The sequence below is a fragment of the Setaria italica genome, chromosome I, assembly GCF_000263155.2.
Source record: "Setaria italica strain Yugu1 chromosome I, Setaria_italica_v2.0, whole genome shotgun sequence".
Classification (NCBI taxonomy): Eukaryota; Viridiplantae; Streptophyta; class Magnoliopsida; order Poales; family Poaceae; genus Setaria; species Setaria italica.
Genome location: NC_028450.1, coordinates 38,824,068 through 38,849,665, shown reverse-complemented (window position 1 = coordinate 38,849,665; position 25,598 = coordinate 38,824,068). Strand labels below are relative to the sequence as shown.

Here is a 25,598-nt window from a genome sequence, read left to right as displayed (position 1 = left end):
ATTGGATCTTCCTTTTCGCTAATTGGATCATAATTTTTTAACTAAATACCACATATGTTAAAAGGGGTTATATGAGCTCGCTCCGAGCTGCAGCCCGAGCCCTAGATCCGCCCCTGATTATCGATGATCCTCGTTACCGTTGGACCACCGGGACCTTGATTATCGATGATCCTCGTTACCGTTGGACCACCGGGACCTCGTCTTGATAAGGGAGGGACTCTGCACAATATTGTGCTGCACATTGACCACTAGACAGTTGACGTTAAAACTTGGATCGAAAATCAATAGACTTTGTGCACAAAAACTGGAGAACTCTAGTCGCAGGCGATCGACCACAGCTTACGGTGCTATTCCTCGTTGCCGTTGATTTCATCAAAGACAATATATATAGGTATAAGCTGGCAAGTCATAGACCATAACTTATGATAGCTAGCATCAAGTACATAGCAGTACAGTGATAAGAACAAAAGTAGACATGATTCTAAAAAGCTTAGTTAACATCCTAGCAGACGGTACAAGCGGCACATCGCATCATGAAGCCACAAGGATGACAAATCAGGTTAACTGATCTCGCTTCCAATGCAAAGATTATTGCAGTCTGGGTTTGTCCATAACACAAGTGCCTATCCGCAGAGGCCGCAGCTCCTCCATCCAGATCCGCACGGACACTTGTCTTCTTATTTCCATGCAACACAAGGCAACCTACAAAATGGTCACTTCAGTAAAAAGGTAATAACACAAGATAACATGAGACAAAAGTGATATAACACATAAAAATTATTAGTCCGTTTAAACATCTTCGTTAAGCATGCCTAGAAATTGATCTATCTAAAACTCATACATAAGTAAGCACTACTTTAAACCTTTTACTAAGGTTTGGGCATAAAAGATGTCTAGTGGATCAACTCAAAAAGAAACTGGAAAAAGAAACGGTCATATCTAAATTCCACGGCCGTGCCTCCAAAACCTAAACGAATTCAGGTAAAGCAAACTACAAGAATCAAAGCAAGCTGTTTGCATAACAAGCCATCACTAATCAAAGTGAGGCCAACCATAGAAGAAAGTATCATAAGAATAGACAAAAAGATGTCTTTTCCTTCAGTTTATTAGCTAGGTTATCGTATAGCCAAATCCAAATCTAAGCAGGTAAAATTACATAACTAAAATGTTTTGTTTCTAGTGAAAAACGCGGTCGGCATAAAAGACAAAGCAACTAGCAACTCACCCTAATTTCAGGGATACATCCGAACCATCATCATTATCCTGTGAACTTCCAGAGTGCAGTGCAGTCATCACTGATTCAGAGGATTGCCCGTCTTCAGCAATAACATTTTCAGTTTCAGCAACCGCTTGCTTGCCAGCTGGGGGTATCTGTGATACCTGTGTCCAGACACAAATTGAAATGCAAATATGTATTCAGATGGATCCTTCAAAGAAATGATGGCTAGCTAAAGAGGTGCAGTTAATACTTGATTCCTCAATTGCATATTCTCCTCTGCCAGCTGTGAACTCTGCAGTACAGCATGGAAAAAGTGTTTAACTCAGCACCATTCCTTTAGAACAGTAGGAGAGGAACCTACTGAATTCATCTCGCTAATCAAATGACAATGGATCATCAAACCAAAAGCTAGGTAATGATATTAGTTGTAAGTTTTTTTATGTATTTCTAAACTGAGTAATGCCCTTCCCTAGAAAACATAATGAAAACCTCTAGATTCTTAACTGAGACATGAGTGTCCACTTTGAGATAACTGTCCTCAAACAAAAGGCATGGATGTTTCTGTTGAAGTCGCAATCGCAACAGTCAGTAAATTGTAGTAACTGTAGTTTGCAATGACATTTTTCTTTTAAATTAAAAAGTGTCCCCTAACCTCGTGTCTTGTAAAAAACATCAAAGATTCTTTTTTTAAAAAAAGTTTTGTTTACCCCTGTTAGTTCCAGACATGCAGTTCCAAAAAATATTAATAGAGAAAAAAGGCACTATAAATCCATTTATGTATTTCACACATTCTTTAAAGCTCTCATGGTTGAAGAACCTCAGTTGTAAAATGACAAACATCACTCAAACATGTAATCATATTTTGTCAAGACTTTTTAATCACGATCAACAGCTATAAGAACATCAATTGTAGTCAATATGTAAGGTAAATGATCACTGTCACTTAACTTTAGCAAACTGACAAACAACCAATATAATGGGCTTTAGAGGTGGATCAGTGGATGCTATTGGTAAATTTAAAATGCACATTAACATATTTTTTATTTAATACAAGTGGCTTTCAGGTATTCTAGTTCCAACGGTGCATGGCTAGATGCAACAGACCATAGCTTAAGCATCTAGTAGTTCAATAAAGAAAAAAATGCTGAGATCCACCTATAGAAACTAACCAATAGAGGAACATATATATATATATATATATATATATATATATATATATATTACATTGTAATGGGTGAATCCATTTACTGTTCCTTACCTTCCGTTGGAGCTCGCTGATCTGTTCCAAGAATTGTTGATCCTGCGATCATATATCCAATGAAACAGTTGCTCATATGAAGCCCAACAGAAATAGGACTGTGCTTAATCACCACACCTTTGTTTGAAGCACCCTATGCAGACCAGCTTCCAGGTTCTTCTCCAACTGCTGTAGTTCATCAACACTCAATCCCTCAAGCTCCTCACCTCTCATCTGCCTATAAATAAGAAATGAAGTAGCCATAAGAATACACATTGCAGACACTTTTTTTGCTGATCATGCAAATAAAGGAATAGGGCATACCTGAGTCGGAGGCTTGCTTCCGTAAGTTGCTCATTCAAATTTGCATATTTGCTATGTTCCAACTGAAAAGAAAAGGCAGGACTATCAATATCAGTAACAAAGTAGACATGCTACAGTTCTATCTCATTTAGAAAAACAAATCTAAAAAAAGGACAACAGACCACATTAGCTTTGCAGCTACATGCTTGCATTCAAAAATATTTTATCTCTGAATAGTACCAAGTGAAATTCAAGAACGAATTAAGAACCTTGCCAGATTTGAAAAAATAAGTACACCAAAATTAAGATAGTAAATGTCTTTTTTAATATTTGTTATTTCTAAATAGATGATTAATTAGCCCATAAGCCCATCACAGTTACTCATGATCTGTTAAACAAAACATTGTTCTCTACTGTACCATGTCCACTTAGTATGGTGAGAGTGTTATTCAAAACAAGCCATCAAAGGAATCAAGGAATTAGAGGATAAGTAGTGTTTCATAAATGATAAAAGGCCAAATAGGAACATCCTTAAGCATGTCGTAAGTTGTGGAGCAATTATTGGTCAACTAGGTGCACAAAAAGAAAAAATGCAGTTTTTTTTCTAAAAAGTTTCTTTCAGTTGAAATTTTTCTTAATGTTGTTAACCCCAATAAAGATGCATATTCAACAATGGCTTTAACTAGCCCAGACCTTTTGACATGAAATGACCCACTTTGCAACATATTTTCATATTGCTTCTACTGTTTCCTGGGTCTACCATGTACTACCTAGCAGTACAGTAGGGAAAAGAATGATTACATACGTTCAAGTCAAGTGAAGGCTGTTCTGCTTTCCCCAGATTTTTGGAATGTGTGTTGTACTTGTCAATGATCTCATTCATACTGTCCAAGGGAACCAATGTCAGAACCATAACATGCTACAAAAAACAGCATACAAGATTAAGTAGCAAAGATGAGAACACGTTAATAATTCTAGGCTGATTGCACACGCGAATGGACAAAGATAGGTGCTTTTCATGGTAGGAGATATTGTAATAATAAGACAGGTATGTTGCAGACAGCAGTATGTGACACTATAATTGATATCGCATAAGCAAAAAAAGGATCCCAAAGTGTATATATCAAACAAGATTCGGTGTTAGTTTAAGATTCAAGGGTTGATGAAACCCTTCATGAACTTGGCAAAATAAAAGAAAAATAAGCAGATATAAATATGACTTACAACACTATTCAGTGGATATTAAATGGTTAGGCAGTATTTTTATTTCATCAAGTCTACCGGTGCATTTGCTGTAGGTAAGATCAATGAAAAAAGGGACGGCTCAATCAACAACTTCCATTTGCACAGCATTTTCAAGTTATCCTCCCATTGTTTTGGCCCATCAAGTATAGCATATATCCTTAATCAGGACTTTTATTCAGCAATTGAACCTGATTCCCTAAGGTGAACCTACAATATAATGCATTTAATATGGGCAAGATCAAACATGCTTCAGCAGTTCATGTCAAAGTTGTGCTTCTACATCAACATGTGCTGTTTGCAAAAATTATATCACTTCAACGCGTTGTTGTCTTAACAAACATCATTCAACAAGAAATAATTGATTTTTAACAAAAATTCAGGATACCACAATTCAGTAAAACAAAGTATGTTTCGATGTATCCATGTTCATACAAGAAATTTGAAGCCATCTAGAACCAAAACTGTTACATAAAACTGCACTCTCTACGATGAGGTTTCTGTTAGACGTAGAAATTGTGATCATAGCATGTGGATCAACTAATGCGTAATAAAAAATTAAACCCTTAAATAATTCAATATCAAAGGGAAGCAATTCTAAGTAGAATCAATAACATGATGAAATTGTGCAAGCAGACTAGCCAGGCATGTCATTTGTCTAGCCTAGAAAAAAGTTTCCACTCTAATATGTACAGCACAACAAAGGCATTAAGATCTCTTGTTAAAAAAGGAGCAGATGCATCACCGAGTGGGGGAAAACCTATGCATCTACAAGATCAAGATTCCTCGAAAATGACAACAAGCTTAGTAGTCAATTCAGTGAGTACGTATAAGTTAAAAAAACAGATAGGCATCGTTTTTAGTTGAGGTTTGTTAAAAATATGATGAGGTATATCGAACATAAACAAATATGATGCTGCAAGATGATGGAACATGTATGAAGTGTTAGAATCTAGACTAAACTCCAAAGTTATTCCCAACAATCACATTCTATACTACCGCTGCAAATGGAACCTGGACAAAGTGGATTGGAATATATCATAAACAAGCATACGGCATAACATCTAGGCACCACATAAATGATTGCTTCAGGGAAGGCTCGCTTTCAGCACACATCCAAAAGAATGGATGACGAACTAGGTGTAAGAGAGTAGCACATATTTAAGAAAAGAAAAAAAATCATATCTAAAAACAGTAGTAGCACATGCTTAACAGAAACAAACTTCATATCAACCAACAGAAGCACATGATTTTTAATAACAAAAACAAAGTTTTACAACCCCAACCAGCAGGCGATAGTTGCAGCATGGCAGTAACGCACAAAGCACGAGATCGACCCCTCTTTTGATCACTGAGTAATGTAATGCCACCCAGCACCACATAAAATCACAAGGACGGCCGTACGCAATTAGCAGGCGCGACTTTACCCGCACCACAGAACTGGAAGACGCACACCTCGATTAACTACACACGCATACGCACAGCAAATAACAGAGGTCACAGTACAAGCAGCAGCGGAGATGCCTCGTCAGTCTACACACCCAAACGGGAAAAAGAAAAGTCCCAAGCCCAAAACTACAGTAAACTAGATAGAAAATCCCCATTTCCCCGGAGATTAGACGCAACAACGCCCCCGCACTCTCGAACCTAACACCATAACATCATTCTCAACAGTTTCACCCGCTCGTAAAAGCAGCGATCCGATCCAAAACCATCAATATCAACACGTCGCGTGATCTCCGTAGGATGAAGAAAATATGGGAGGCAGAAGTATCACGCGGCGGGAACCCTAACCAGGCCGGATCTTACGACTCGGAAGGCGTGAAGCGAGGATACGCTGGTAGATCTGTTGAAACACGGCGGCGCGGGGCGGAAGTGAGGCGGGGTAGACGGGACGCGGAGGCGGGCGTGTATACGCACCTGGAGCTAGCGAACTGGGAGAGCTTCCCCGTGGAGGAGAAGACGATGAGCGCGACGTCCGCATCGCAGAGCACGGAGAGTTCCTCGGCCTTCTTGAAGAGGCCGCGGCGGCGCTTGGAGAACGTGACCTGCCGCGCCGCCGCGCTCTCTATCCTCTTTATCTCCCGCCGCTCCCTCGCCATCCCCGCCGATCCCTCGTCTCCGCCGGCGCAGCAGACCCCCGGAGGACGTACGGTCTCACGCGTCCCGCGAGGCGGAGGCGGAGGCGGAGGAGGGGAGGACGGAGCAGCAGGCCAGCCGGCGGTGGGGGCTGTGATGTGATGCGATGGGATGCGAAAGGAGAGGAGGGAGGGGGGGAGAGGAAAGGGGAAGGGGCGAGTTGGGGTCTCGAGACGGGGAACTTGCTCCTATTGGCAGGTCGGCATAAATAAACCCACCCGGCCGCAGCCCACGCAAATTAACCCATGACCACCGGAATAAACAAAGCATAAAACTAGGCGAGCGAAATGGGGCGGGGCAACGGGGCCGGCCGGCCCAGTCATTGTTTATGCGCTCTCTCGCCCGCCACACGGAACCGCCGCGCGGGGCCCACCCGCGCAGAGAGAGGGAGAGGCTAGACGAGGCGTAGGGATGGGTCGAAGAGGGGCGAGGTGGAGGATTCCTGAAAAGGAAAGGGGAGTAGGGGGGTGAGGAGGGTGGGTGGCGCATGGCCGCACCAGAACAGTACAGCCTGTAGCAGGCGGCCGCGTGCGCGGTGACGGTGCTTCTCTGCTGGCTTGGCCTGCCGCGGCCGCAGCCGCAGCGGCAGCGCGTCGGGGGGAAATCAAGGAGAAAGCCGACGGAGGAGGGGAAGAAAAGGAAAGGGAGAGAAAGGTGGAGATGCTGTGCCTGCGCGTGGAGGATTGGGGGTGGCTTGGATTGGATCGGCCGCACGGCACGGCCGCGTACTGCTGCAGCTGCCCGGATTCGCTGTTCCGGCACCGACCCTGTGGCGCCCCGGTGTGCCGCGCGCCGCCCCGCGCTCACGCGGTCGCGGTGGGTGGGTTTGGCTTCCCGTCCCGCATCTCGTGCTGATTTTGCTCTGGGTTTAGCCAGCGGTACGGTGCGTGGTGATTTCGGTCTTCACTTCTTCAGGTTCTTTCGTTTTCTACTCTTACTGACGGGTTTTCGCTCTTCTTGGTCGTGGCACTAACAGACAAAGTTTGTGTAATATTCCAAAATTTGAAATATTAAATTGAGTGAAATTTTAAAAATTTAAAATTTTTTTGTTTGAATTGTATGCTCATTTCAAAATGGAAGACAAATTTTACGCTCTTTTTAGATTCAAAATTCAAACTAAATATAAATAAAAACAAAACCTAACCTAACCTACCTAAACCACCCAGGCCGGCCCGAAGCCAAACCGGCCTAGCCCACTCTAACCTCCCCCAACCGCGTGCAGCCCCGCAGGCCGAACCGGCCCAGCCGGCCTGGCCCACCAGCCACCTGTCTAGCCTCACCCCCTGGGCCATCAGGCCAACCCACTTCGGCAGCCCAGCCCGCCCGCCAAGCCGCCACTCCCCCTCTCTTCTCTCTTACACACCGGACCTACCTATTAGCTGACAGCCCTGTTCCCCTTCTTCCTCGTCGCGCCGTACATCTCACGCGTGCGGGGACGACGGGCCCCGCTTGTCGCTCTGACGCGCACTGCGCAGCCGCGTGCGCCCGTGACCCCCCTTCGGAGCTTTCCGCCGCGGGGAAATGCCCGCTTTGCCCTCGTCCCGCGCCTCCAAACCCTAGCGTCGAGCTGCTAGATGGCCGCCACACCATGCCCGGGCGCGCCCGCCGAGGATCAATGGCGCAGTGCCCTTGGCGCGCTGCCCTAGCCCCAGCCACGGGCTATAAATAGCCCCAGACGGCAGTCTCTTCCGCCCATCCAAGCTCCGGGGCTTCTCCCAAACACCGCCGCCACCAGCCGAGAGGAAGAGAGGGGAAGTGAAGAGCAGAAGGGGGAAAGAAGAGAAGGGAGAGGAAGGAGGAGTTCGCGTCGAAGGAGCCGCCGCCGTCCCAAGTCACCGTGCCACGCCAAGAAGGGGGAAGCCGGGGCCGGAGCCATCCGCCGCCACCGCCGGAGAGGAGCTGTGCCGAGGAAGAGCCGCTGTACCACGAGCCTTCACCAAACCGGCGACGCCTTCACCTCCATCCCGCCATGAGCCACCGCCCTCTTCTCTCCACTTTGGCACCCCTGTCCGGCCTTCGAGCCGCCGTCGCCTTGAGCCGCTGCTGCTTGCCGTCACTGTTGTGTCGCTGGCCTTCGTGCCGTGCTTCTTGTGCAGGTGCCACCGCCACCCTTTCGAGTAGTTGCGCCCTCGCCGCGGCCTTGAAACACCTGGACGTCGTGCATGTCGGTCGGCCGTGTCGCAGACGGGGTACACCCTATGACTGCACACGCGCTCGGCGTCGCCACACCGCGCCGCCTGCAGCCCACCGTGCGCTAGCCGCGTACTGTCGCGCCGTCGTGGGCACCGTCACCGCTCGCCACGCCGCCTGCTTGGCCCCACAAGCGTGGCGCACAGGATCTGGCCGGCCCACCAGATTTCGGGCTAACTCTGTGCGGCCACATGGGCGCCACGTGGCAGTGCCACATAGGATAGGTTGGCCACCTGGCTGCTACGTGGAGCCACGTGGCGCTGACGTGGCATGGACCGGGCCCAGACATGGGGCCACCGACCAGTGGAGCCCATGGCTGATCAGTGGGGCCCAGTTGACCACTGATGGGTCAACGCTGATGTTAGCTCGTGGCACCCTCCCGTGCTGCCACGTGGCTCAACCAGAAGCTAACACGTGTCATCCTAATTAATGTTTTTTTGAAATTAATTGATTAATTAAATAAATCCTTTAATATTTAAAAATTCATAACTAATTCATTTGAACTCTGAAAAATATATCACCATTTGCATTAAATTCATAAAATCGAGATCGTGTTGTTTGTAGCTAGTATGATGTTATTTGGATCTTCTAAATTTGACCGTTGAGATGTGAGGGGAGGGAGCTCTCACATCGCCTAGAGTGCTTGGGTGCTGGATTCTTGGGTAAAGGATCTAGTGATTTGTGACGACTTCCTTGTTGAGAGGTATTGACCTCGGAGATGGTTTTGCTTTAATGCATCCTTGATTACTGCTGCTGCTGCATTTACATCTACAGCCATATATAGGTTGATCCATGCATATAGTATTATTTTCCATTTTCCTTGGCTTATTGCTATTGGGAGTTGACATGGCCTACCCACTTCTCGGGTAGATGGTGGCTTTTCAGGATCAGAGCCCGACTACGACTTCGACAATGATGGATGGGAAGACTAGGGATGGTCCCTCACTCAAGTCGCCTCTGGAGATGGTGTTCACCGTAGCTTATGTTTCCGCTACGTAAATGTTGTATGTACCATGATTTAGTCCTGATGGACTTGTACCGGTACGTGACGAAGCGTTGTACTCGATATTTTTGATATTGTTACTCTGTTGCTACTTTATATTTCTGTGTTGGTATGGATTTGTACTATCTGAGATAGGGATTCGCATATGATAGCTTTTCTGGGACTATCACGAAGGTGCGCAGGCTTGAATTCTCAAAAATAGGAATTCAGGTCCGTTTCAGTTTGGCTATTTCGTTGGATGTTTGGTGGCATAATAGACAGTTCTTGCAGTTTTTGTCTTGGTTCTGGTTCCATGTAGTGTCAGTGCCTAACAACCACACCAACCGTGGTAGGAAAAGAAAAGCCATGTGCACATGGCTAGTGGAGCGTGGAGTGACAAATTGAACAGATTAGTTGGTGAAATGAGGCAATGAGCTATTTTAATCTGAGGTTCCATGGCCCATCATATGACGATATTGCTGTAACCTTAGGAGGATGTGAGCGAGGTGAAGAAACTACTAGGGATGGCAACCAGGCGGGTTGGGGTCAGGTGGAACATCCGCGGACACGCCCCCGAAACCTGACACAAAAACCCGCCCCGACCCCGAACCCCAGGTCGGGTAAAAATCATCCCCCGCCCCTGAACTCGGGTCCCCGGAACTTGATAGGGTCCACGAAACCCAACAATGCATCATCTCAAAATCTCGACTGCTAGTAAACATGCAGCATCACATGTTCGTGTCTATAATAAAGTGTGGTAGTGAAATACTCCTACGGAACAAGAGCAGATGTAATAGCATAGTAGACTAGCGAGTGCAGCACTTGCTTCAGCTTGGCATTTCAATCGATAGCTTCACCAATTTGAGGGGCTTGGAATTGGTGCTTAACTTTTAAGTGGTTCCAAAGCTCAGAGGTGCCCCTCGTGGGGTCAGCACGAGAGTTCTAGTTGATTTATTGCATTTTGCCCAAAGTTGTTCCTCCATCACACCATCTTCTCTTTGGTGTGACTCCACAAACTTGCTGTAATGCTCCCAAAGGGGACTTGGAACACAAGCATGAGCAGCCATCCTAATGCACGGGGATAGAGCTCCCAATTTACCAATTACAAAAATCACATATTAATTCACACAACGGATACGATCTTTTTCAAGATCTGTTCGGGCTCACCTTGGGGACTGGGAAGGACTGTAGAAGGAGTGAAGGATGTGCGGATGCAGGGATGGACACCCTTTGCCCCCGCGCGCCTGGCTCCGGCGCCCGCGCCGCGGCGGCGGCGCCTCTCGTTGCTGGGCAAGCGCTGCGGTGGGCGGAGGCGATAGCGTGAGGAGGGTGGCGGTCCTCGTCGGCGTCGCGGATGGCGTGAGGAAGGTGGCGGCGATGTGCCAAGCGTCGGCCGTCCCATGCTACTCGTGGTCGTCAAGCTACGTGGCACGAGTGCTTGCTACGCTGGTGGCACTAAGACGACTGTTGGCTTGGGCTGTGGCCCGGGAAGAGGTGGTGGTCTGGTTGATATACTTAGAGATTTCTTATGTTATGTGGGTTGGGTTGCATCTTCGTTGGGCTGGGAATAAACTTTAGGCCCCCAATGGGCACCCGCGGGGGAAATTCAAAACCTGCCCCGCCCCTACCTCATTTCGGATCCCCGAACCCGCAGACCGACAGGGGTAAAAATAGACCCGCCCCCGCCCCCGCCCAGTCCAAAACCTGCAGGTCTCGGATGTAAACCCGCCCGACTGTCATCCCTAGAAACTACACTAGATCAGAACAAGCGAGCAAATAATGTGGCTGAGATGAGGCTATAGAAATAAGGGAAACGATAAGAAGGAACAGGCCGCTACAGGCAAAAGCAATGATATTTGATATGCCTTCCCAGGCAGTGAGCACGCCCACAAAATGTTCACATATGAGATGGCATGCCTTACCAAGTGTTGCAAAGGAGAATTTTTCCTTTTTAAAAAAAAGGAAAGAAAGAAAAAGCTACGTGACCTTTTTTTTAACATATTGGCAGAGCACTGCCATGCATTTAAGAGAGAAATGAGGTTCCAAATTACAGATAGTTGTCAATTACATAAATGAGATGGTCTCTCTCGGACACTTGAACATAAAGATAGGTTGACGACATTAAGATACATAGAGTTCATCTCCTAACAAAAAATTTGCACACACTTGCCAGCGTGTGTTGATGTCATCTTGAATCAAACTGAGAACTTGGTTAGACTGAAGAGATTGGTTGTCAAAGACTCTTCGGTTAAAAAAAAAGCTACATGATCGTAGCATGCGACAGAAAGGATGCAAAATCATTTTGCCGCACACTGTACCATTGGATGTTTCAAAATACAGGAGCACAAGCTAGTGATGTCAAACTGTTTGATTGTCAAGTTACATGCAGATAAAACGGAAAACCGACACTGAATTGAGAAACAAAATTATGAACACAGCAAAGCTGAACCCGCATCAGTATATAAGCAGTGTAAACAGAACCAAAGAATCATTGCCCAGATTGGCTAATATCCAGTGCCTAATCCCCGTCTCGTAACCAAACCAGCCGGTCTCTATTGACCCATGCAAGGTCCAATCACAATCAAGCGCGAAATCCAACAGCATCTCCTCCGATATGCCGAATCAGTGGATTACTTTATCTGCTAAGCTTTTACGCCTATTTGACTCCAGGGTGCTAAAGTTTAACACAAGCAAGAGTTTGTTTGGTTCCAGAGGGTTAAAGTTGAACACCCGTTACATCGGATGTTTGATACTAATTAGTAGTATTAAATGTAGACTAATTACAAAACTAATTGTACAGATATGGAGTGTAATTCAAGAGACGAATCTATTAAGCCTAATTAGTCCATAATTTGACAATGTGGTGCTACAGTAACCATTTGATAATGATGGATTAATTATGTTCAATATTTTCGTCTCGTAAATTAGCATAGGGTTCTACCATTAGTTTTATAATTAGCTCATATTTAGTTATCCTAATTAGCATCCAAACATCCGATGTGATACTATTAAAATTTAGTGTCTCGTATCTTCCCTCCCCGCTAGTCTCGTACTTATTGTACTGTAATAAAAAATTATTTGAGCTAGCTCTAAATGAGACCAGGGCCTTGTTTAGTTCCCAATTTAGGGGTGTCAAAGTTGGTATTTTGCCATAAATGCGCAACTGTAGCATTTTGTTTGTATTTGTGAATTATTGTCCAAATATTGACTAATTAGACTCAAAAGATTCGTCTCGCAAAGTACAACAAAACTGTGCAATTAGTTTTTGATTTCGTCTACATTTAATACTCCATGCATGTACCGCAAGTTTGATGTGATGGAGAATCTTCTTTTTGCATAGTGTTAAAGTTGGGAATTTGGGGTAACTAAACATGACCCAGATCACACCCTAGGTAGTGCGTAGCTTGCTCTGGAGTAGGAGTGGATCGAAGCGGTAAAAGGAATCGTTTCTTTCGGACCAACGGCCGCGCTACCCTAACCCGAGGCAAACATTATCTGGGCCTGGCCACGCGGGTGCGCGCACGCCAGCGTCCCCGTCGTCCACACGCTCTTTGCACGGCAGACTACTCGCGGTCAAACCCGCAACAGTCCAGTTTGCTCTGCCGCGGCGCAGCCTTTCTCTCGCCTCGTCATGGTGCGTTGTGGACTCGTACGGCCGGCTTGGCCGGCCTCGAGGCTGGGAAGAATCACCATTTAAACTTTATCAGGCTATAAAATTTGATACTACCTTCTTTTCAGAGCTAAATTTTAGCTAGAGGTCCGCCAGCTACATGGTGTTTGAGAACTTATTTTTCTATCTTGACCCTCCCCCACCTCTCGCCTACCTTCTCTCCCTTATCCTCTCCTCTTCCACGCCTCCACCAGCATCTCTCGCTGCGCACGGGTCGTCGTGCGAGAGCCCCTGCGGCGTGGCGCGGCGTCGGCCCTCCGGCGGCGGCACCCCGACGTGGCGTCGGCCCCCCGGCGGCGGCCTCCCGGTGCGGCATCGGTGCCCCCGGAGAGCGAGACCCCCCGGCGGCGCGGCCGGCGGCGGCACCCCGGCGTGGCTTAGGCCCCCTCGGCGGCGGCCACCCGGCTTCGCCGCCGCGACCTGCCCCTGCCCTGGCCCGACGCCGTGCGGAATCCAGGGTCTGCCCGCTGCCCTACCGCGCCCAGGCTCCGGCGGCCGCGGCATCGGCCTCGCGCCGCGCCAGGTGCTGTGGGCCACTGCCGCGACCCCGCCTGGATCCGCGACGGATGCTCCTCGGCGGCACTATCCTCGCATCCGGCCGTCGCGACCCGCGCCGGCGGCTGCGACGGGGAGGCTAGCGACGCCCCGCGCCCGGATCCACGCTGGGCCCGCGCTGTCGTGCCTGCCTGGGAAGCGGGGGCCGGGATGGATGGGGAGGAGGGAGGCGGCGCGACGGGGGTGACGGCGCTGTGGGGGACAGGACGGACAGATGGGGAGCAGTGAATGGAGTAGTTTCCCGAGGTGGGGGACAGGACGGACAGAAAGCTACTGGTGCTCATCCGGCTAGATCTCAAATTACGATTTAAACTGCTTTGATAAGAAAGCTCTAAACTGAAGATTCATGGCCATTCCATCCAAAAAATGAAAAAAGAAAAAAAAGATTGAAGGTCATCATGATTGAAGATGGTAGAGTAGTAAAACGTATGACGGCATAAACTCGTACCGTCTGAAAGTCGTAGGAACAGTGTTTCTCTACGGGTCAAGAGGTAAATTCTGCAAAATTCTCCTGTTACCGAGGAAGGAATCCTTTGGGAGCATGGGATCCCACTGTTCACGGAGTACGGGCGCGAAACAGTGCGCACTCTAGTAGTAGTAGACCTAGAGTACATAGGCTACCACAAGTAGAAACTCTAGGCCTCGGCAGGCTGAAAGGGCGAAAGGCTACCTACGAGCACCCAGTTATTAGGGATTTACGGCCCGCCGGCCTTGCGTACGCCCCGGCCGCCGGGCGGCACCGGTGACGACGACGAGCGTGCGTGCGTACCCGCTCCGTAGAACAAGGCTGCCGAGCCGTCCAATCCCCGGCCGGCCGGCCGGCCGGCCCTCTTGATCGAGCGCAGGCGCGCAGCTACCACGATCCCACTCACTTCCACGGCTGTCTCGCTCAAGCGTACGGAGTACTAGTACTCCGTAGAGCTCTGTACGCCGCACAACCTCACGGGCAGAGCAGTGATCCGCGCACAGGGACGGACAGCGCCAGCGGCGAGCCCGCGATTGGGCGGGTGAGGGCGACCCGGCGACGGGTGAGTGACCCTCGCCTCGTACGTGCCAAACCGCAGCCGTGGCAGCGCGGCAGCGCGATGCCGGGGGCACTGGCGCATTGCTACTTGCCTTTTCTCTCCCACCCACCCGGCAAAAGGGCGCGGTGGCTTTCAACGAGACCAGGAGGTATCTCCTGTGCGGCCACAAGCCGAGCTACAGCCGCGCTGCGCCTGTGCGCGCCCGCGTACGTTTCGTCGATCGGCCGCCCATGGATTTTCGCTCACCTTTGGCAGCATTCCGTAGCATGTAGCACGAAACTGTGCCCCTCTTTTGGCTACCACAGGGGAGATTCGCGTATGCCTGACGAGCTTCGTGGGTGAAAAGTTCAGTGCACCTGGGGGTGCCTGCCTGACTGGTGGCCACCAACGTGGGCAGATAAGGCCCACCGTACGGACGGAGCACAGCGATTGTCCAAACGTTCGAGGGGTACGACGTACGCGGCCGGTCGACACGCATGCGCTTACCCTTTAATAGCGAGAACTGCTGCCCAACAGTTTGCTTCCTGAAAGCGATTAGATTTCGCGTCGTTGGATCTGCTCCGGCCGCCAATTTATGATAGGGATGGAACAGCCATGACCTGAGAGATGGTGGTGATCAGGCGCAAATGAAGCGCCCAGCGTCGTGTGATCTTGACAGCGAAGGCCGCCGGCCGGTATGGGCCATACTCGGGCCATGGACGGATGGACCATGCCAGCCTGAGCCGTCACCTGTTTGGTTCTATTCTATTGCGCCATTTTATGGACTCTTGTTACGAAGATGACGCCCATGGTTAATGCAGGATTTTCAGGTGCTGTTGGAGCGGTCTTCAGGATAGCAATTATGGAATGGCTTGTTCGTAGCTGCCAAGGGTGTTTGATGGGATTTCTGAACCAGCTACTCTGAAAAGCACTTGCTTGTAATGAGTTTCATGGTGACGAGCGTCAGCTTGGGTGAGCTACAACAAAGAAGAGGCAAAAGGTGCGAGTTTGAGCTTGTGCTTTCATTCATCCACATCCAGGCGGCGATTGTATTAACCTCATCAAATCTTACATACCATCAGTTTTTCTGATGTGCGTGCTCATATAAGATTATCTCACAGTGCCGACCACCAACAGTGGAGCTGGTGGATCACAAGACAAGAGGCTATGCATAAGATCGTGTTAGGACTTACTCGTAGAGGCGGTAGCCGGTCCATCAGCCCGTGGCATTGATATGACGGTAGTGCCGGGCTGCCTGCTCGTAGGAATGGTATGAGGCCATGAGGGGGTGCGGTGACCACTGACCAGAGCCCGGCCAAGGTTTATCTGGGGTTCCAATACACAAAGACGTCGGTGATTTCAACAGCACGATCATCATCAGTCAGTGGACAAAACTGATGACTGTTTCGGTACAAGGAATTATGGCCGGACCACGACCTCGACTCGGCATTGTCAATGTATCTCTCTGATCTCGCTCTGGCTTGCTACTTTGCTAGTCCGCCGGTGTCATCTACAGCTCAGTTGACCGGCCACTCCTTGACGAGGGGGGAAACCGTCTGGCGACAACGCACCCCCGGCCCCCCACCACATGACGGACAGCGATAGTCTTATGCACTGACCAAACGCCTGTGAGCGGCTCCAGACTGCAGCGAGCAAAGACTGCAGGGGAGGAACATCTGATCGGATCGGAGTCAACAGGGCACTTCCTCTTGACGCATTCATCCATCCATTCGCGGAGTGTCGCTCTCAGTTGCTGTTGCTGGGCTTCAGCTTCTGCAATGAACTCGCACTATCTCTGAATTTCTTTTCTTTTTTGAAAATTCTATCAAGGTCCCCCGACCCCCCCACCCCCCGTTTCTTGAGCTGGAGTATCCGAGGCTCCTACGGATTGCCACTCCAAAGCAGCCAGTCATCTGTGGCCATCCGTGGAGGCAAGATTTGGATTAGTAGAGGTTCAAGAAATCCAACAGCTAAAGCTATTCAGTTCTTGAAGGATGCCAAATGAACTCTGCAAATCTTCAGTCATTTTCACGCTGAACTTCTGTGCTCGATCAAACGCGCGCGAGAGCTTGCGATCGGGCGTCAGCCCACTGCCACGTCGCACCATGTGACGACACACCACCGCACGACGCCGTTTGGATGGTTGCAGACCCGGACAATTATTAGCCGAGAGTTCAGTCAAAATCAACAGCTAAGCCAAGCCAGCGAGCAGCAGCGTCTGCAGGGAAGGGGAAGGAGGCGGCAGCACGCAACTCCGAGCCAAATCCATTGCGCTTCCGTGCTCATGGCCCCTCGCTGAGCGAAGAGGCGGCGGGATTTTGGGGGCGCGAGGGAGTCCGAGAGAGGCGAGGAGGCCCCTTGACCGCGAGAGCTCCCTCCATGGCGACCGGCAACCTGGCGAGCGTGGTGGTGGCGGTGGACGGCAGCGAGGAGAGCATGAACGCGCTGCGGTGGGCGCTCGACAACCTCCGCCTCCGCCCCGACGGTGAGCTCGTCGTGCTCCATGTCCAGCCGCCGCCCAACATCGCCGCGGGGCTCAACCCGGCGCCCATCCCCTTCGGCGGGCCCAGTAAGCACGCCGATCTCAGTCTCGCTCAACGCTCATGCTCGTTGCGGTAGCTCTTGCCCATCTCCTCCGGGCTTTGACGGGTGTTCCTGGGCGGTGGGTGGGTTGATCAGGCGGGCTGGAGGTGCCGGCGTTCACGCAGGCCATCGAGGCGCACCAGCGGCGTATCACGCAGGCGATCCTGGAGCACGCCCTCAAGATTTGCTCCGCCAAAAATGTAAGGGGCGGCAGCCACAGACTGACAGGTTCTGTAATTCCGAATGTTTGCGTTTGCTGAGTGGGATTGTTTCTTGAAGGTCGAGGTCAAGACGGAGGTGATCGTGGGTGATCCCAAGGAGAAGATCTGCGAGGCGACGGCCAACCGCAATGCCGATCTGCTAGTCATGGGGTGCCGTGCCATTGGGCCGCTTCAGAGGTAGAACTAGAGATCTTTTCTTGTGCTTTGCTTAGCTAAAATTGCTGCTGATTTCGATGCCGTGCTGCCTACTAACTGGGAAACAGACTCTGTGCCCCCTGAATATCACAACTTGCGTCTTTCTGTATGAAGTGGAGCTAACTAGTTTTCAGTCCATTGGATATCTTAGCATATATAATACATCAGAAAGCAACATAGATGATATTTGTCACCTTAAGCAACAACATTGAATAAAGAATTGGCTATATAACCTAGTGAGGAAAATGTTTGTGTGCATCTGAACTACAATTAGAAAAGGAGCAAGGTTTTGTATGAAATTGTAGATTCCAGACAATTTGCTGGTAAGCAAGGTTTTAGATTGATCCTTTGTTTTTCTGGTAATCTGATCAAGCCTGTTCGAGAGCTGTTGCTAATAGCACAAGGCTTAAAAGGCACACAATGTGAACTGCGCGGAAGTTCTGGTTTTTAATCTGTTTTTTCTCATCAGTGGATGAAAATTTCAGACTATTTTTCCAAGTCCAACTGTAGAAAATTTGTTGGTATGCCTATCATCACTGATGTTGATGCTGGAACATAAGCTTTCATTTTGTTGATGCAGCAGTCTGAAAATTTCAGACTGTTTTTTCCAAGTGCAGCTGCAGAAAATTTATGTGCATGCTTATCATCACTTATGTTGATTTTGTAACATAAGAGTCCGATCCATTATGAATTAGAAGATATGTTTCTCATGATCTGCAGGTAGCAAATTTATGCTTTGCATGCTTCTGTGTAAATCATGTAAAGTTGTAAAAACAACATCAAAGAAAGTGAAGCACCTTCCTGGTTTGTGCAATAGCGCAGCTATCTGCTAATGTCAGTCTGAATACCTACCAGTTATCGTTATGTGTTGTGGTTAGCATTTCGCACTGAGTGCATCCATGGAGCTGCATTGGCATTTCGTTTTTTTTTATCAAATTTGAGAATCAATTCTCTCTAAACCCTATGTGTTAATCATTCAAGTCTTTGGCTAGTACTTTTCTTTTTGAATAGAAGTCTCTTGTTACTATTGCCTCTTCACATTTCCTTGATTAAGTTTCTTTCTGTTGTCCGATTTGTATATCAATTAAAGCCGCACTCTAAATTGACTCCTTGTACAGGATGTTCTTGGGCAGTGTTAGCAACTACTGCATCAATCATGTGGGTTGCCCTGTTGTTGTGATCAAGGGGACCTAAGCTACCCTTGATTAAAATTCTTTGGCGCACTTCAATTCAAGTGTTTCGAGGCTGCTATTGTGCCATTTGTAATCCTGTACAATATTGCACATTTCTCATTTGAAGGCCAGGGATGAGGGTTCCTCTGTGGTCTCCGTGTTTGTAAAGGAAAATGTGTATTTGGTTGTGTAATCCTGGAAATAAGCCTGCCATGTGGCACATCACATTGTTCTGTACATTCTTGTATGTTGGAGACATACATGGTGCTGCCTGAACTTTGAAACAAAATTGCCAGAATCCCTAGTTCTTGTCTGTTGTCTTGCCACAGTTGATATGTTCTGGGTTCAGCAGACAATTTTTCATTTTTTTGCATCTAAGCTCACGTTCGTTACTATGATCAAAAGTAGAGAGAGTAGATAACCAAGCTCAGTGGCGCATTCTAGCAACTTTACTGCCAGAGAGAGTAGAATCAAAGCTGAGCAGCAATTTTACACAAGAACCAAGAAGAGAGCTCGGTTTTAACTGTCAGAGATCATCTCGCCCAGCGCTTTGCGGGCTCTGCTTCAGCCATTCCTGGATTTCTCTGGATATCTTTGATTTAGAGAAATGATAGTCAAAAGGAAAGGAAAATGAACAAAAAATCAAAGTTGGGCTCAGATGATACATGAGAAACTTATTATCAGGCAAAAGTCCACGCGAGCAATCTAGCGGCATAGAGTCGACACTCATACGACCGACAGAGAACGAAAACACAGCGACAAGCAAAACAAGGCAATTCCCATCGAGTCTCAAGCCAACTCATGTGCTGCTGCTGCCTGCGCTGCACTCCTGGAAGGCTGGAAGCTTTGCTGCAATTGCTAGACGCCACTGCAGGTTGCAGCTTCTTCACATTTCATAAATCTGCTGAATCAACTCTGACTATGATCCTGATGGGGCATCTGCAACGATCCTCTACGATCAGACAGTAGGAGCTTGCGCCCCATGTTCTTGAGTTCAGGACTGGCAGTCTCAGGTGGCTCACTGGAAACCACTCCTTCCTTCAGGGAAGCTAGTGATGAATCATCCATTCTTGCGCCGGCATCGCCATTGTCGCCGGCGGGCGTAATCTTCTTGACCGCAACAAAAGCCTCAGCAAACCGACGGGTGTAGATGACGCAGTAGTTCTGCGGCAAGCTGAACGCGCTCAACGTGTCAATTGGGATGGCAAGGATGCCGCCATGCTTGAGCACCCGATCGGCGAAGGCGAACCTGTCGCCGTCCTCGTCGAAGTACCCGAAATCCAGCAGGAAGTCTACCGACGAGTCCCCTAGCATCAGCATCCGCCGCAGCGAGGCGGGTCGCAGGACGCCGTCCTGGTCCTGCTTCGGAGGCGCGTCGCAGTTGCCGTCGGAGCCAAGGACGACGGCGCGGGCGCCGGGGGCGAGCAGGCCCTCGCGGCGCAAGTCGCGGAGCAGGAGCTCCGCCTGGGCTGCGGCGGCGCCGCAGGTGTCGGCGGTGTGGCGCCGGGCGGGCGCCTCAGCGGCGCGGAGCCAGGGCAGGAAGAGAAGCGCGACGGCGAAGAGCACGGAGCGCGCGAGCACGCGGAGGGCGCGCGGGCCGGGGAGCCGGATCACGACGGTGTCGCCCGGCATCGTGGGCGGGTCGCGTGGGTTGAGCAGGAGCGCTTGGTTTTGCCGTTTGAGACGGCGGCGAGGAGAAGGCCGGCGCGGAGGGGAGGGAGGACGGCGAGCTTTAGCGGGTGCAGAAGCGGGCGGCGGTGTGGTTGCCACCCACGAGGGCGAGGCGGGCGTGCGGCGCGCGCAGCGTGAGGAGGACGAGCTCCCGGATCCGCTCGGTCTCCATGGAGGTGTGGATCTGCCCGGCCGGGGAGGGGAGGGGGTGGCTCTGGTGTTAGGTCTCCATCGGCGGTGGCCGCCGGTGGGATGGTTGGTGCGGAATTGGGAGGATCGCGGGTGAATTGGGGACGGAGAACGGCGGCGAGAGGCGGCGGCGCGTCGGGTGTTTATGGGAGCAGGGGCTGGATGGTTTCGGAACGGTTCCGTGTGTACGGACGGTGGTGATGGATTCTGTGAATTCTGGTACGTGGGACCGGATCACCGGAATTTTGGTTGGGCTGTGCGTCGTCTTCTCGTTTGGGTGGGTTTCTGCCAAAACCTGCATATGCAAATGGAAGAACAGCGTGATTTTTTTTTTGCGAGGAGAACATCATGAAATTTGACGGAAACAAATGGACTTAGGGCGTGTTAGGATATACATGAGTTAATTATAAAGAAGCCTGGGTTACATGGATTAATCCACCATTAGCAAATGGTTACTGTAACACCACATTGTGACTAATTAGACTTAATAGATTTGTCTCACGAATTAGCCTCTATCTGTACAATTAGTTTTATAATTAGTTTATATTTAATACTCTTAATTAGTATCTAAACATCCGATGTGACAGGGCTAAAATTTAGCTCTAGTATCAAATAGGATCTTAAACATCATGTAGTGTCAAATAATAGCATGGATTTTATTATCTAAATTGTTGCTGAACATATACTGATTAAACTTACGGAGTACAACTAGGGGTGGTAGAAGGTCCTCTAATTTAGCCTAGCAAATTTAAGGATCGAGTTTAATAAAGACCGGATTATAATACTATATGATTTTAAGCTAAAAATAGATAGAGTTAAGTTGGATTGTGAAGGAAGCGTGAAGGCCGTGATCCACTACCACCCTAAGTACGACGTACCCATACAATTTGCTCCTGAGCAACTCCAAGAGTACTCCAAAAAATTCTTCCCCAAAACTATGTATTGGGGGTTCTTTCAAAAAAAATTTCCCCCAAAAACATATCAATCCACAGCAGATCGCTAATAAATAGCCCCCAATATTTTAAAACAGGCCACGTCATCATATTGGGCCCATCGGAAGGGACGCGCGAGCGTGCGGGAATCAGGATTGGGGGAGGAATGCCAACGCTAAAATATACGCGGTGGTAGGCTGTTTTTTAGCGTTGCTAAAAAATTGGAGAAGGTTTGGGTGGACTGTTGGAGTTCGTTTTTTCTCCTTTTTTTCCCTAAAAAAAGTATTAGGGGTAAGATTAGCGGCCTCTTGGAGTTGCTCTAAGCTTTTTAGATGCTGATTGAATGAAAAATTCCCTTTAAAAAATCAAAATATGACTATAATCACCGTGTACGCCGTACACGAAGGAAAAAGTTTTGCATCTACAGTAGCTACAATGCATACATTAGGGGGTGTTGGATACGAGTCGCTAAACTTTAGGAGTGTCATATTGGATTGGATGTTCGGATGCTAATTAAAAGATTAAAAATGAGCTAATTATAAAACTAATTGCAGAACCCCTACACTAATTCGCGAGACGAATTCACTGAGCCTAATTAATCCATAATTAGCACATATTTACTGTAGCAGCACATTGTTAAATCATGGAGTAATTAGGCTTAATATATTCGTCTCGCGAATTAGACTACATCTGTGCAATGGGTTTTGTAAATAGTCTATATTTAAGACTTCTAATTAGTATCAAACATCCTTACTAAACTTTAACTTCAGAAGGTGTACCTTAATAATTTTATTGAAATGACATTTTGTACCAGAAGATCAAACTGATCTAAAGTCTAATCAACCGTTTCCTGAAAAAAAAAAGTTCCATGGGACGGCGGAGAGAAAGGTCTTACGGATAAAGACAAGTGCACCTTGCATCCCGAGGTCGCAATTAAAAATATCGCCCCACTGCCTCCGGTCGCAATTCGCACCACAGCCGCCGCCTCCCAGAGAAAGCCGTCGAGTTTAGGAGAAAGTCGGAGGGGAAGAGAAGGATGGGCTTCGAGAAGGAGATCCTGAGAGACGGCACCGGCCCCAAGCCAACAAAGGGCCAGAAGGTCACCGTCCACTGCACCGGCTACGGTTCGCCCCTTCCCTTCCGTCCCAAAACCCTCTGTTTTGCTCCGCTGTTCTTGGATCCGCATCGTTTTGGCCTTTAGGGGTTAGCGTCAGATGCTTCCAGATCCATCTCATGCTGGTAAAAGGGTCGCCTTGATGACTAAAAGGCGGCTGTTTTCCTCGGCGTAGATGTTTATGGTGCGAAGTTCAGCCGTAAGATTGAAATCGATCCGATTAAGCGAACCTTATTCTCCTCCTTGATTCGTTTCTCTTTCTTCTTGCTATGACCAACAGCACTATCTACTCTGCAGCAGTTGTTCGCTAACCTTTGTTTATTGCTATTCTGTTTTTTTGCAGGGAAGGATCGTGATCTATCCAAGAAGTTTTGGAGGTAAAAGACGAATCTATTTCCTTATTTTACATCGAAGTGTAGCGTCAGTGCAATAGGCATGTGTACAATGAAGGGGATATTTCCTGTTCTTGTCAAGCATTGTTTGTCTACAATTTGTTTATAGGAGGAAATTGCTTCTTCTTATGCAAGTAATTTAAATTGCTGCTTTTCTTATGCTTCAATTTGTTTTATATTATGTTGTTGTTTCTTTCAGCACCAAGGACCCAGGGCAGCAGCCATTCAGTTTCAACATTGGTTTGGGTTCAGTGATCAAAGGTAATTGTGGCACAGAGCTACTTTGCCTGTTTGCTTGGCACGCATTCCTACTTTGCTATGGGTTTAGTTCTATTGTCAATTTGTCATCAACTTGACTTAGGTACATGATTTAGCAAGGGTTCAATTATCTGGCCATTCTGATTGCTTCCGTACAAATAAATGGAGTACAAACTTGTGATTGATAAATGAATTATGAACTTACTTCTGATTGAACCAAACTTGTCCTTTATATATTATTGATAAATGGATTATGAACTTTCTTCTGAATTCAGATGCTGTTTTACTTGTGGTAGAGCTCCAAATTTGCATCGCTTGCCTTTGCTTGTAATCTATTTAAGCATGGTTGGCAATCGTGTTTTCCTTGATGAAGTAGCAACTACCTTGAGTCATAAAGCCCTGTTGGGCGTATTTGAACCATTTTTGTTTTGGTCCAGAAGTGATCTGTCATTGTTCATAGCCAGTCCAGTCCAGTTTCACATCGTACTTCAGAACTTTACATGCCCGCAAGTCATGGTCTATTAGCCAAGTAAACCATTCAATTAACGTTGCACTAACTGCTCTGTTTCTTATAGGCTGGGATGAGGGAGTTATGACCATGCAAGTGGGTGAAGTTGCTCGTATCCAGGTAATCCACGGACATGTTAAATTAGCCTGAATGTGTTTGTTAATTGGTTTTCTGGTCCGTCTTGCATTTCATCACCACTGTAACTTTGAAGTGCTATCCATGGCACTTCTATCTCTCGATGGAAGTAACTTGTCCAAAAACAAAAAGACATGATATAATTATGGATTTTTGGCCTTTTGCAATGCATTTTCTTTTTGCCCAATAAACTAATAATCAGTTTTACAGTTGATGTTCTTCAGTTAAAAATAATTTGTGCTAGCTTGTGTCCTGCCACCTGATATTTGAGTGTTCTTGCTTCAGTGCACCCCGGACTATGCTTATGGAGCCAATGGATTTTCAGCCTGGGGAATTCAACCGAACTCGGTGCTGGTGTTCGAGATTGAAGTCATCAGTGCCCAGTAATTCGCAGTGCAATTCTGGATGGAGCTATGGAGCATTGGCCATGCCTTAAGTACTGAAATAATTCCGTTGTCACCTCATGCTACACAGCAGACTGGTGTCCTTAGTGAATCCTGTGAAACTTTTAACACTTCGTGGCCGTGATATATTGAGTTTATGGTGTTTCTTGTGGTACAACTCTTGGTCAAGTTCTCGTCGCTGACAGTAAACCGTTTACTTTCGATGCTGCCCTTGCCTTATGCTTGTCAATTAGTACTGTATATGATGCAATTATTGCAGTCGCATCTTGTGATGGTCCGCGCGATTGCAGTGCAAATGTAACGATAGGAACTGCCTGACCAACGATAGTAGTAGTAGATTGCTTGGAGGCTTGAGTGGCTGACTGTTAGAGGATGAACACGCTCATTCCGCATGCTGGCCCGGGTCAGGTGCGTGAGACTCAGCTGCAGTTGCGGAGTCTCTAATGTTTGCTGAATCTACTCATGTCCCTGCAGATTGCTTGGAGGCTTGCTCAGCTGCAGCTGCCGAGTCCCGTAACGGGACATGGGGTAGCGAGGTTCTTTGCATTTTCGTTTTAGTATGCTACTAGCAGAAATGCCCGTGCGTTGCTACGGGTCATTACTTGCTGTCACGTTATTATACGTTTGTTCGTACCATTTTTGAACTTTGAACAAGAATTTTCATTTGCAAGACCTGCGCTCTCTGTGCCCAATGTTGCCCATCAAGCTTAGCACAAATAAATAATCGAAAACAATCATTCGAGTTCGACTACGCGTCGGATTCGACTTCGCCTCGGACTACTCCAACGTTCCGCTCAGGGGTCGGACACTCTCGACCCCAGGACTCAGGGTCGGGTGAGGCGGAGCTTCACTCGGGGTCGGGCGAGGCGGAGTTCCACCCTCAAGGGGTCGGGCGCATCCGACCCCGGGACCAAGGGGTCAGGCGCATCCGACCCCGGGACCAAGGGTCGGGCGAGGCGGAGTTCCACCCTCAAGGGGTCGGGCGCATCCGACCCCGGGACCAAGGGGTCAGGCGCATCCGACCCCGGGACCAAGGGTCGAGCGAGGCGGAGTTCCACCCTCAAGGGGTCGGGCGCATCCGACCCCGGGACCAAGGGTCGGGCGAGGCGGAGTTAATTCCACCCTCAAGGGGTCGGGCGCATCCACCCCGGGACCAAGGGTCGGGCGAGGCGGAATTCCACCCTCAAGGGGTCGGGCGCATCCGACCCCGGGACTTGGAGGGCAAAGGTGGGAAATGGCCGCAGGCCCCGGATCTGGACGGAACGGCGGCGGGATGTTGACGG

The 25,598-nt window shown here is 48.5% G+C and overlaps 4 protein-coding genes and 1 long non-coding RNA gene across 5 annotated transcripts; 3 read left to right on the top strand and 2 right to left on the bottom strand.

The window, feature by feature from the left end:
• Nucleotides 1-367: 367 nt before the first annotated feature.
• Nucleotides 368-6,315, bottom strand: LOC101766409 (MADS-box transcription factor 22). The gene is made up of 8 exons (XM_004953941.4): nt 5,922-6,315; nt 3,565-3,643; nt 2,781-2,842; nt 2,595-2,694; nt 2,478-2,519; nt 1,470-1,511; nt 1,226-1,380; nt 368-702 (listed from the first exon to the last, which is right to left on the bottom strand). Exons 1-8 carry the CDS (start codon nt 6,101-6,103, stop codon nt 678-680), a joined length of 687 nt encoding a protein of 228 aa, XP_004953998.1. The 5' UTR covers nt 6,104-6,315; the 3' UTR covers nt 368-677.
• A 165-nt stretch (nt 6,316-6,480) lies between these two features.
• LOC111255824 lies at nt 6,481-9,477 on the top strand. The gene is made up of 2 exons (XR_002675873.1): nt 6,481-7,055; nt 9,201-9,477. It is a non-coding gene; the product is annotated as an uncharacterized LOC111255824 (long non-coding RNA).
• Nucleotides 9,478-16,709: 7,232 nt separating this feature from the next.
• Nucleotides 16,710-19,025, top strand: LOC101766000 (universal stress protein PHOS34). Its single transcript, XM_004953940.4, has 4 exons — nt 16,710-17,110; nt 17,221-17,324; nt 17,404-17,522; nt 18,659-19,025. The coding sequence occupies exons 1-4, from the start codon at nt 16,921-16,923 to the stop codon at nt 18,732-18,734; spliced, it is 489 nt and encodes a 162-aa protein (XP_004953997.1). The 5' UTR covers nt 16,710-16,920; the 3' UTR covers nt 18,735-19,025.
• Nucleotides 19,026-19,234: 209 nt separating this feature from the next.
• On the bottom strand, nt 19,235-20,932 carry LOC101765587. The gene has a single exon (XM_004953939.4). The coding sequence runs from the start codon at nt 20,342-20,344 to the stop codon at nt 19,622-19,624; it is 723 nt and encodes a 240-aa protein (XP_004953996.1). The 5' UTR covers nt 20,345-20,932; the 3' UTR covers nt 19,235-19,621.
• Nucleotides 20,933-22,441: 1,509 nt separating this feature from the next.
• On the top strand, nt 22,442-24,521 carry LOC101765184 (peptidyl-prolyl cis-trans isomerase FKBP12). Its single transcript, XM_004953938.4, has 5 exons — nt 22,442-22,628; nt 22,962-22,995; nt 23,210-23,271; nt 23,844-23,896; nt 24,197-24,521. The coding sequence occupies exons 1-5, from the start codon at nt 22,541-22,543 to the stop codon at nt 24,296-24,298; spliced, it is 339 nt and encodes a 112-aa protein (XP_004953995.1). The 5' UTR covers nt 22,442-22,540; the 3' UTR covers nt 24,299-24,521.
• Nucleotides 24,522-25,598: the final 1,077 nt, after the last annotated feature.